This window comes from Sceloporus undulatus, chromosome 3, assembly GCF_019175285.1.
Source record: "Sceloporus undulatus isolate JIND9_A2432 ecotype Alabama chromosome 3, SceUnd_v1.1, whole genome shotgun sequence".
In the NCBI taxonomy this organism is placed as follows: Eukaryota; Metazoa; Chordata; class Lepidosauria; order Squamata; family Phrynosomatidae; genus Sceloporus; species Sceloporus undulatus.
The window spans coordinates 201,005,806-201,018,591 of record NC_056524.1 but is presented as its reverse complement, the minus strand read 5'-3'; the positions used below and the strand labels follow the sequence as shown (position 1 = coordinate 201,018,591).

The following is a 12,786-nucleotide window of genomic DNA, read 5'->3' as shown; positions in this document are numbered from 1 at the left end:
GACACAGGTCTAAGGCATGCTGGGAGCCACATAGCTGATAGCCACCTGATGGAGATGCTCCTTATTAGCTTTCCTAGAATGCTAATAAATCTCCAGTTTGTTGGATGCTAGCTTGAACGGCCTGTCTCCTTACCTTTGACATGGGGGATGTAGTGGTGTCGGAAAGGGGAGTAAGGGCGGGAGTCATTGTGGGTGGAGATGGGACTGCTAGTGCGCAGGTGGACTAACCGCTGCACACCATTAGACAGCAGCTCTGCAGCAGCAAGGAATCGTGAGGCAGGACAAAGTGGAAACAAAGAAAGAGAACACAAAATAAGACAAAGCAGGGAGACTGGAGGCTGGGAGAGAACAGAGGGAGAGAAGCCCTCAAAAGCTAGACGCCTGAAACCCAGGAAGAAAAAAAGGTTAAAAGAAGTTCCAGGCTAGAAAAGCGTTAGGAAAACTCACAGAAAGAAATTAACAACTCAGATTTGCACTGGAAACTTCTTAGCTTCGGTTATTATTCTCTAACTATATAAAATAAATACGTTTTTATTCATGTGTCTCGTGCTTTGAATCCAGGTTAGTTTCAAAAGCAGCAGTTGCCTAAGCAAGACCCTGGCCAAATAATACCAATTTAGGATTAGAAAGTGATTTTTTCCCTCCTGTCTTAAGACATTCTAGAAGGAAAGTTAAAGCACTTTTGTAAGACTATCAGGAAGACCTTGCCACTGCCAATGCAATTTCTGATTAAGGTTCTTGAATACAATACAAATATTGGCAAAAAATGTTCTAATCAAAGTAACCTTTCGTGTGGTTTAACAGTGCTGGGAAATTCCACAAATTTCTTCAGGTTACTTGGGAAAACATTCTCAAAACGTAGAGCTGTGAGTGTACAGCAAACCTGCATATATATATATGCAGCTGTGTAAAGAACAAGTAGCTACACACACATATAGAAAAACATTTCCCAGTAATTTCAGAATATAGTCTTTGTTGTTTTCCCAGTTGTTTGCTGACACCAGTTTATGGCATGTGTATATTTAATCACACCGTGCTACAAAACAATTCAGTACATAAGCAAACCAAATGGTATCATGTTTTAAACCTAGACAATCTAATCCTGAGAAAAGTAACTTCCTATATCTTCCTGCATATTACTGTTTGTTATTGCATATTACTATTTTGTATTTTTTGTGTTGTTAACTGTATGTTATACACAAATAACTTCATGTTCCTGTTCATATTTGTATAGTAAACCCATATATTAACCTTATTTGTAAGTAATGCTGTGGCTCAGCATTATATGATAATGCCTTTGGCCCTGGGTGCTTCCTTTTCCTTCTGAACAGTTATGTTGAGAGCAGAATATTTCACTTCCTATTTTGACATGTGATGGTTTAGCATTAAATCCGAACTCTAAATTCTGGTTAATCTTAGTTGTGATTTATTGAAGCAAGGCAGCTTCACAGACAGTCATTTAAAGCTGGCTTGTTGCAGTAAACTATATTTGAAACTAAACACAATGTGTCTGGGTTTGAACTTAACACTCAGTTATTTAAAAATACTAGCCAAACCTTCAGATCTCTTCTTCACAGTCGTGACAGAAGAGAACACAAGGAAAGGGTACAATTCCAAGATACTCCTTTAGGTAAAACTAAATAATAGTTTAGCATTACGTCTGAATCAAGCCATTGCCCCTTAGGACCATGGGGAGGAAAAGTATTTGTCTAAAGAAGATGAGGGGGAAAAGTCACTGTGGTCTGACAAAGGTTCTCATCAAAGGCCTATGTATGTTTTGATCTACATTTGTTCAAATCCCAATATGTTATCAATCATAATAAGTAGAAACATAGAAAAATGGAATCATTTAATAGATTCTGTTATGTCAGACAACAAATATCATAAATCTCCACTATCATCACCATTAGCAAAATTATCCCATGCAATGTGTTAAAACTCCCTCACAAATCAACCATCATCATCATCTGAAAACAGTCAAAGATTAAGCAAATATTTTCAAAGCATGGTTTGTTTTTGAATAATGCAATACTTGGCAAATAGCCATGGTTATGACATTTTGCCCAGATGACCCTACTCTATCCTCCAAGTTGGAGGTTTCTAAATAGGGATTTCTACTCATCTTACATTTTCAGTAGTATTATTCTGGTAAGGAGTTCAACATCAATCAATGGTGTGGGATTTTTTGGTTCTATGTGTAGCATTTTGTCTATAAACATATTTTAAGATTCACACAGGACTAAAATTTCCCTGGCAGGTCAAAATACTCCCTGTTTGCTGACACTACCATTGACTTCAGCAAGGCTCAGTCTTACTGCTCTCTCTCTCGCTCACTTGTTTATTTTTCTCTCATTCACTAGAAATGACTTTTAAAAAAAGAATTTGTTAAAGGAAATTCAGGAAATCTGCCATTCCTGCATGACAGCATCTTGTTTGTGATGATAAAGAGTATTTAGAGGGTGGAGGCAAAGGTAGAAAATTTTGCCTATATTTGCAGTATCCTTGCAATGTGGAAGTCTTATTTCAACTTTGCTTCATGCACAAAATTATTAAAATATTCTATAAAATTATTTTTGGGCTGTGTATAAATATGGTGTAAATGAAACAAATAAATGTTTAGACTTGAACCCCATCTCCAAGATATCTTATTATGTTTATGCAAATATTCCAAAATCTGGAAATTTTTTATCAGGTACAGGTGTAAATTATATTATGTTATGTTACGCTCTGTTATGCTCTGAAATAACAAACATTTAAGCTAAGGATGAATACTGAGTTCCTGAATCATTGGACTGATTGGTCTGCCTTCTGTAATATCACCAACAAACACCAAGAACAGTCCCATAGCTTCTCAATTTTCCTTTAAAATAGTATTACTTCAAAGAACTACCCAAGGAGCGGTAAATCTGATAGCTTTGTGCCTGTCTGATACACTGGTATTTACATTGGTCATTTCAGTTGCAAAAGTGTAAGGAAGCTCACTCCATGGCCTTTTATAATATATAGTTTTTAGCATCAAAGCAAAGAGGTTACATGATCTACATCATTTGACTATCAGAAATATTCACAATCTCAGAAATGGAGCCTCATTAAACAGATGCCTATAGCCTGATATTCAAACTTTAACTTCAACTTGTTTCAGCTTAAATTTTTGCCGGGTTGTTATATTCCCTTAAGATTCCAGTATTCCTTTGATTAACAAAACCCATTGCAAGAAAGTTGTGAGGTTTTTTTTTTCTTATTTGTACCAATTCCAGTCTCTCTTATTTTTTTAAAAAGAGATACATGTAAATCAAAAGGGAGGTGGGCGGAAGAATTCAAGAATTTTATAAGATGAAAGAAGTTGTCTACTTCTAGAGAGCAAGGTCCCTTTTCTATACAATTTTATGACATGAAGAAATATAGGTTCTAGGTTGCAACATATTGTTCTGTCAGGGCTTACCAGGTCTGTGAAAATGCTGTGGTGAACGTGACATGGTGGGAGTGTAACTGTGACGACTGTACACCGGAGAACCAATGGAACCCTGACTTGTAGACCGCTGTATCATCCGATCCCGAATATCTTGATAACCCTGAAGAACAAATAGATTTTACATACATATTACAATATTTGGCCTTTTAATGGTCGTATTTATGCACATCCAAGAAAGATTCAGAGCCAGTGATACAATCTGAACTATTTTCCTGAATTTAACTGCTATGATGAGGCAGAACTAGACTAGGCATTACAAGGGAGTACAGTATTTACATCACAATTCCAAAATAATTCAGAAGGAGGCTCAGTAGGTGAAAGGTGTGTAATATGATTTTTTCTCCTGATACCTCACTGACAAAAGTAAGATACAGAAATAGTGTAACTAAAAACTTAATTTGTGATGGATAGAATAAAACTATTTCTTCTTAATCTACAATGACAATGGCTTTCATACTTTTTCTTCCAGATATCTAAGGTGGTACATTTAGGACAATCACGTTATTGTGAATTATTGGAATAAAAACTCATGGTTTTTCTACCACCACCTTTTTAAATGGAACTTCTCCTAAATTATATTCATAAGAGTTAAATTGTCCATCAAAGTTTGTTACCAAAATGTTGAAGCTCTAAACTGGTTTAAAATTCCAGGGCCTAAATCCAAATGCATACTTCCAGCTAGAGTAAACCCACTGACTTAACTGCTGAATGAATGGTAAGTCAATAGTTTGATTTGATTCAATGGGTCTAGTTGAAAAAAAGCAATTGGATTTAGGCCTACTAGGCTGGTGTGCAGAATTTAACTAGACCTGCGGTTCGCAGAAAAAGAAGTAGGTCTCCCTGTACAAGCTCCATCTTAACATTTGCAGAGAGTATTAAATATGACTTGGTAAAGAAGAAAAGGTATCTGCCAACTTTCATCCATTATCAGCACTGTCATATACGGTGCAGACTTTCTTCTCTGGTTTGCTGACATGCCAACTGTGCCACAGTTATTTGGTTAATTTCATTACTTACCTGTATCATTACCTTCACCTCTGTTCACTGTCCTATTGTTGCTGTTACTGCCCACTAAATGTTTCTTTAAAAACATGTATGCCCTGTCATTATGGAACAAAATGTATTAAGTGCAATTAGCTAAAAATTATAATTAAAGCATCTTTGAGACTAACTAAGGAAAGAAATTGGCAGCATGAACTTTTGTAGACTTAAGTCTACTTCCTCGGATGCATTTGGAAGTGGACTTAAGTCTACGAAAGTTCATGCTGCCAACTTCTTTCTTTAGATAGTCTCAAAGGTGCTATAAGATCTCTCTACATACTGATTCTACAGACTAACATGGCTATATCTTTGAATTAGAATTAAGGTTTTGGTATTCACTTTGTTGGCTAATCATATCCAACATAAGCACAGAACTGTGCTTTCAGGACACTACTTCAGGAGTAGTAAAGCAATAATATTCTTTTGTTAATATTATGGGAGTAAAACAGGTGTGTACTGGTGTGAGCATTGGGATTATGATTCTGGAGACCAGGGTTCAAATCCCTGCTGAGCTGTGGAAACCACTAGGTGACCATGGGCAAGTCACACTCTTTCAGCCTCCGTGGAAGGCAAAAGCAAAGCCGCTCTGAACAAATCTTGCCAAGAAAAACCAATGATAGTGTTGCCTTAGAATTGCTGTATCTCTGAAATTGTTGAAGGCACATCATAACAAAACACTGGGCAAAAGTTCCATCAAACTTACTTCTGCTGATGGGGTTGGAGAGAGTGTCCTTGGAGACTGCAAGACATGAGAAAAAGAAGATTACTGCAATTTTCATCTTGGCATATTACAAGTGTCTGACAAGCAATATTTTCAGAACTTTTAATAAAAGGTAAACATGAAGAAGATGATTAGAGTCACCCAGATCTATGGACTTCCATCAGAAGGCACTTGGTTTGGCCTCCATATCCAGGAAAATGCTTCCTCATCCACACATAATTTAATCAATTATTTTGCAAGAGCAGATTCATAACAGATGACTCCATTACTAATTGTAAACACTAGCTTCAAACATGGCAATGACAAATATTAATAATCTGGCAATTACTATAGTTCCACTGAAAGCATTCAAAAGTATAAATCAATGTTTCAATATGTTGTTGGCTCATGTGTTTGAGTTATACCCAAAATACTTCCACATGAACCTGCCAAATTTTCAATGAGTTTTGCCAGACAAGGAACATTTAACGGCTGCCTCAGTAAAACCTAGGCAAATTTAACTGTATACAGGTAATTAAAGATCTAAATTATATGTAAAGAAAATAAAAAACGAAAAACAATAGATCATCTTTTTTGATATCTCTTCATGATGCATTATAAAAATTTGTAAGCTGCACCTCCACATCCTGGTTCAATTTATAAACTGCTATTCCAGGAAAATTGCTAAGATGAATATATTTATTATGTTCGTATTCCATCCTTTTCCAAGTAAATTGCCATTCTTTGATGTACATTAAATGAAAAAAATTATTCCCAATGCCACTCCATAATCTTCATACCTGGGCAAAGGTTTCATACCATACCTTAAAACTAACATTACAAATTATAACACATGGTTTTTGAGTATGTCCTGGACAGCTTTTTGAGGGGGGTACTTTGTTTCACCACAAATTCAATACCAGCTCAATGCAAGAGCTGGATCCAAAAGAACAACGATAGGAAGGAAAGTAGCTGCTAGTATTTTTCTATTGTTTTACTCCCCAAAATCCTGTAAGAGATATGTTCCACAGTAATTCTTATTCAGGTTGAGCAAGAAGCTGCACAAACAGATTTTGGATTTACGGTAGTTTTATTTTTAATGTGCACTGTTCTGTCACAATGTTCTGCATCACTTAAGACCAAACAAGTTGAATGCAGTCTGCTAACAATGTATGGCAGCCTGCCCCTGGCTCATCATACATATTGGTTCTGAAGCCTATCTGGGACTGCAAAAACCAGTGTGACTATCACACATCTGACAGGCCACAAGTCATAGCTAATAATCTTGGTGAGTAATATGCAGGTTTAACCTAGTTTGAGAAACAAAGCTGTTAATTCATGAAAGGAAGCTTTCACTTTATGGAAAGGCACCTTTGGATGCAACACCATGTTTTCTGTTCCATTGTTCAATTCAGTCTCTGAGATTACATAGTGGCATGGTCTAAAAATGCTTCATCCTGACCATCTGTTCTAATATTATCCAATATTCTCTTATTCAAGTTTGCACACAAATAAAAGACATGTGAATTATACAGGTTAAGCTTCCTAGAAATTGATTGTTTCATGCTAATTTTATTGTTAAACCAAGAACGACTTCAGTGGATTTTGCTCTATTTTTTTTTTTTCCAACTTACACTTTCATCAGGCACAGGAGAACTGCCATATCTTGAACTCTGAGTCTGTCAAGGAAAGTTTGGGTTCATCACTGTTGGTAAATTCTAAGAACATTTTCACAGAAAATAATGCAGCACAAAGCCTACAAACTACTCATTTCAGGAGTATAGGGGAATGAAAAAGATACTCTGGTGGAATCTAGCAAGAGCGAAATGTCATGTATTTCACAAATAGTCAATACTTGGTCTTTATGGTATATCTGAGCAGGTAATATTGAAAGGTTACCTTCTATAAATTTGTCTAATAATGTTTAAAACTACCCAAGCTTGTGGCTTCCATTTGCATATTAATAATGCAATGTGCAGGTGCTGTGGTTGTTCATCCATTGAGAAAGGTCAGTAAGAACAGATCGATTGAAGGGATGATAATATATGACCCTTATAACAGTAATCAAACATAATGGGGCCTGTGTCATTCTATGGGTTGTCTGATAAGCTTGCTCCTAAACTAGAATATTATCCTGAAGATCTGATATGTCTATCAAATGTCTTGAATGCTCATTATGTTTTCAATCATGTAGTATTAAGTCAAAACAGAACTTCAGCCAGTTTAGCAAATGTGTTAGATGTTGGCATAGATGTTCACAGAGTAATTAAAGCAATCACATAGCAGATCACCTTCTAACATCTGAATCAGATGTGGCTGTACAAGTCCATGATCAGTGCATGGAATCGATAACAAAGTGGATGAGAACACCAAATTGAGTTTGTATTCCAATGAAATGCAGAACACAAGGCAGGTTGTTCTCTTATTTATCAGACAGGTCTACTTGTTCTAAATGAGGCTGCTCTTTCTCTTCCCAAATTCAGAGATTGCCCAGACTTCATAAAGTTGCTTTCTAAAAGTATTTTGTTACACAACTTAGTGCAAACCCTGAAGGACAATTTGTTTTTATAGATTTTTGTGGGGTTTTCGGGCTATGTGGCCATGTTCTAAAAGATTTTCTTCCTGAAGTTTCGCCAGCATCTGTGGCTGGCATCTTCAGAGAATGCTTTGCCTGGAAAAAAGTGGGTATATATATACTGTACTGTGTGAGCCTGGGAATGCAGGAGTGATTTACATGTGTATTGTTCTGTGCTGATGGTAGTCCTCAGGCTGGGAGGCTAATGCAAAAGAGGATTAGTGTCTGCTAATTCTTGATCATTATCTGCTGGGAAAGCCCCTGACTCTGAATGGTTTTCCATTTGCATTTGCTGAATCCTCATTTTACTATTCCTCAGGACTGGTAGCCAATTTTGTTCACTTTAAGGGTTTCTTCTTTCCGGTTGAATTTATCCAGATGTTTATGGATTTCAATGGCTTCCCTGTGCATCCTGACATGGTAGTGGTTGGCATGGTCCAGAATTTCAGTGTTTTCAAACAGTATTTTATGCCTAGGATGGTTTGTGGCATGCTCTGCTACTGCTGATTTTTCTGGCTGGCCCAGTCTGCAGTCTCTCTCGTGTTCCTTGATTCTTGTTTGCACACTGCGTTTGGTGGTCCCTATGTAGACCTGTCCGCAGCTGCATGGTATGTGGTAAACTCCTGCGGCTGTGAGAGGGTCTCCTTGGTCCTTGGCTGAGCAAAGCATTTGCTGGATTTTCTTCGTCGGTTTGTAAACCATTTGTAGGTTGTGTTTCCTAACCAGTTTCCCTATTCTGTCTGTGACTCCTTTGATGTATGGTAAAAATACCTTCCCTTTGGGTGGCTGCTTGTGTTCACTTCTCTGGGTTTTCCTGGACCTGGCAGCCCTTCTGATTTCTCAGTTGGAATAACCATTAGTCTGTAGAGCCCGGTCCAAGTGCTTCAGTTCATCTTCCAAGAAGTGGGGTTCGCAGATGCATTTTGCTCAGTCTACCAGTGTTTTGTCTGTGTTTCTTTTTTGTCCTGGGTGATGGTTGTAGTTCTTGTGCAGGTATCAGTCTGTATGTGTGGGTTTTCTGTATACTGTGTGACCCAAACGTTGGTTCGGTTTGCGGATGACTAGGACATCCAAGAATGGCAGTGTTCCTTCCTTTTCTTTTTCCATAGTGAATTGGATGTTGGGGTGGGTGTTGTTCAGATGGTTCAGGAACACAGCCAGGTCTTTTTCTCCATGGCTCCAAATGGGGAAAGTGTCATCCACGTATCGGAACCAAGTTGTGGCCTTTTGCATGCTGTTTGCTATCACCAGGCTTAGAGGGCTTCCCATTGCTACCCCATCTCTCTGTTCATAGAATCCATTGTCCCACTGGAAATAGCTTGTAGTGAGACAATGTTCAAAGACACTGTTTCTTTGAAGATGCCAGCCACAGATGCTGGCGAAACGTCAGGAAAAAACTCTGCTAGAACATGGCCACTTAGCCCGAAAAACCCACAAAAAACTATGGATGCTGGCCATGAAAGCCTTCGACTTCACATTCTATATCAGTATCTAACGCTTTCGCTGAAGGCACTAGCTGCCTATTTGCAACAATGCCAGGTTCAAATTTCTGGTGCAATGATTTGAAAACAACTTAGGAAAATAATACCTGACAATTTCTCTTCTCCCCTATTATCCTGTCAGATCAGGCAGATTTTCTGAAGGAGATATTCTTGGTGACTCCTTTATATATGCAAGATCTGCTCAGGGATCACCAGGGCTATCACTTCCCATGCTGTGTTATGCCCTTCCAAGTCAGGTTAGGCATACACCAAAACTAATGTATTTCCAAATTTGCTAAAGATCTTCATTTCAGATGACCACATCTTCAATAATTGATTCTATGCATGGTATACTGTGATTTAAAAAAAATGTTTTGCTCCAAAAGCATTTATATAGAACATGGTATTTTTTTATAACTTGCATCAAATAAATAGATGAAGATTCAGTGGATGTGGCTCCTAGTGTCATTTTGATAAAATGTCGACTCTGCAAGATACCACCAGAAGAGAATGTAATTCTGTTTACAATCATTTAACACCAATTGGCCATTTCTTTTAGCATTTTAGCATTTTTTTGTTTAGAATCAATGATCCTGGTACAAGTAAAATTCCTGTTTGCTTCACTAAGAATGTTCTGTGTGCACTGCTCATATACAAAAAAGACACCTCCTCCAACAAAAGCAAGAGCAAGGCAGACTGTAGCAGCAGCAGAAGCAGCATGTTGCTAAAAGCCCTTAAAAAGAAAGCCAAAATGGCAGCCCTGCAAATAGATGAACAATGATAAAAAGGTATCATAAACATGCATCAGAGGCATTAGATTGCCAAAACGTTTGTCTTCCCACATTCCTTACAGACTATGGTGGCAGACTCTGTAACCAAGAATGTCTCAATAAAATACAGGAAAAGTGCTGCAAACGTACCAGAAACATACAAGAGCTATTGGTGCATTCGTAAATTGGATAATCTGCATTCATTCCCTGTCTAAATTATCAATTATTCTCACTAGAAGATCAACTAGTATCTTTCACTAGGTGGTGCTATGTAAACACTTTTTCTGTAAGTGAATCTAGAGACTTGTTTGAAACTGTTGCATTCATAGCCTGAACCGTTAAGTCACTAATACAATAACACTAAGATGACTCTTTTCCTCCCTAATGTTGCAACATGTACATTTGGAGTACATTATGTGTGGTGAGGGACTTCTATCTCTTCTGGGACATATTCACAACTAACAACTATAGTGTTATGATTCCACTTGCTATGATTCCATCCTATAGGGACTGGAAGTTTAGAGAGAGGTATTTATAATTCTCAGAAAGAGAGCTCATCCGGTGTCTCACCAAACTACAAATGATAACAACAATTATCATGATTTCTTACCTGCCTCTCCCTATGGATTGAGGCAGGGAACAATAAATCGAAATGCATCACATGGCATCATTAAAGAAAACATTTAAAAGCAACACACACACACACTTAACCATCTGGATAGACCTGCTGGAAGAGACATGGTCTTTAATGCTGTTTTAAATTCAGACAGCATATTCAGCTGCCAAATCTCTCCCAGAAGGTCATTCCAAGTGGCAGCTGAAGAAAATGTCCATAGGATCTCATAGGATGTTGCCATGGCAGTTAAAATGGAATACAGCAGTATATGTAGTGAAATGAGACCCTGGTCAGGCCTTGCCTTACTGTGAATTAGAAACAGCAAAACACATGAGGGTGCATGAAGCACGGTGAGAAGATTCTCTGAAGATAGTGAATGGGAAACTCAGCATGATATTCCCAACATCAGGTTTGTTCTGTCCTTATTATAGATTTTACAATCCACATTGATCCCATCTTCAAATGTACATAGGCACAAAAGATCAACTTGTACAAAGGACAAACACACTGCAGATTACAGGATCACAACAATAACGAAAGTATGGCAAAGCAGGAAATATACAGTGCAGTTGGCCATCCATATCCATGGCTTAAAAATATATGATCAGTCACCTTATTTCTAAGGATTGACAGACATCTTCTTAATAATTCAGTACAGCTGAAATAACATGTTTTTAAAGTTAGCCTTTCAAGATGTAAATGTTAATTTACAGGACTGTTTAAAAAAATCCAAAAAGCAAACCTTGATTTTGCCATTGTATATAAGGGTCACCATTTTACTATGCAATTGTATATAACGAGACTTGAGCATCCATGGATTTTGGTATCCATGGGAGGTCCTGGAACCAAACCCAGTGGATACCAAGGGGGCACTATATGTCATTAAAAAGGTAAAGGTATTTCCTGTTGACAAGGTTGTCATGACTGACTATAGGGGGCAGTGCTCATCTCCATTACAAAGCCAAAGAGCCAGCGTTGTCAGAGAGTATTCTGTGATGTTCTGGGACTAGTGATGGGAGCTCACCCGTCATGTGGCACCCGGCCTCAAACTGCCAATCTGCTGATCTTGCAATCAACAGAGTCAATGTCTTAACCACTTGACCCACGGCATCCCACACATGTCACTGCACAGATGAAAATCACACCTCTTCTGAAATATGGAAGAGTGCATTCTGCCTGCATTATGAAATTTTCTGGGGAGGCCCTTTTACCATCCTTACAGGCAAATCTGAAGGGAATGTGGAAAAGGGATTTCTCATGGGCTGGAACATCCTTCCTAGCACCCTCCTTGCTATCCCCTTTACACAGGCAGGTAAAGATTTTGTTGTTTCAGACAGACTATAAAATAATACATCACTAAATGTAGTGAAATGGTATCCTGGTCATTACATTGCACAATGTCAGGCCATGCCTTACTGTGAATTACAAACAGCAAAACACATGAAGATGCTTGAAGCATGTAAATATTTTAGATTTCTCCACAGACCATCTACTATCAATTTAGCGCTATGTTTAATTATTGATTTTTGAATTTCAAATATTTACCATGATTCATTTTAGGGTACATCAAAAGGACAATTATCAGCTCAAAAGCTATTTACATAAAATATATTACTTTTATGACATATTGTAGAAGCTATTGTGAATAATTTGCTGACACCAAGCAATAAAAGTACAGGGTGTTATAATTCTGTATTTGAACAAGTCTATATGATTAAAATACTCTTCACTCCAGTCAAACAGAATGTGATCGAGCCATATGTGATCTGCAGAAATTTGGATTTTTTGCAGAAAGGCTCAAAAAACGCAAACTTCGCAGAAAAAGGCTTTACAGTTTTCACTGGCGTATCCATGAAAATTCACAGAAATGCACATTAATGCATGTGTAGCCATCTGTTTGCTTTGCATGCATTTAAATGCAGGCACAAATAAATGTGGTTTGTACAGGAAAGTGAAGACAATTAACTGTCAATGAGAATGTGTGAAAATCCACAGCAAAGCACATAATGTGTAGGCTAGTCCTTGGATTTGAATGCCACTGTAGTATGCCATTCATGAGTGTTCCCTTTACACATTGCAAAGTCATAAGATGTTCCCTTTACACACTGCAGATATAAAAATATATTTTGTT

At 37.7% G+C, this 12,786-nt stretch overlaps 1 protein-coding gene across 1 annotated transcript in view; it reads right to left on the bottom strand.

The window, feature by feature from the left end:
• ABLIM1 (actin binding LIM protein 1) overlaps positions 1-12,786 on the bottom strand; it is a 243,386-nt gene that overhangs the window by 36,846 nt on the left and 193,754 nt on the right. The window contains exons 11-12 of the mRNA XM_042456481.1: positions 5,217-5,252; positions 3,443-3,572 (exon numbers count right to left, since the gene is read on the bottom strand). Coding sequence (XP_042312415.1) covers positions 3,443-3,572; positions 5,217-5,252 — 166 coding nt within the window. The remainder of the gene's footprint in view (positions 1-3,442; positions 3,573-5,216; positions 5,253-12,786) is intronic.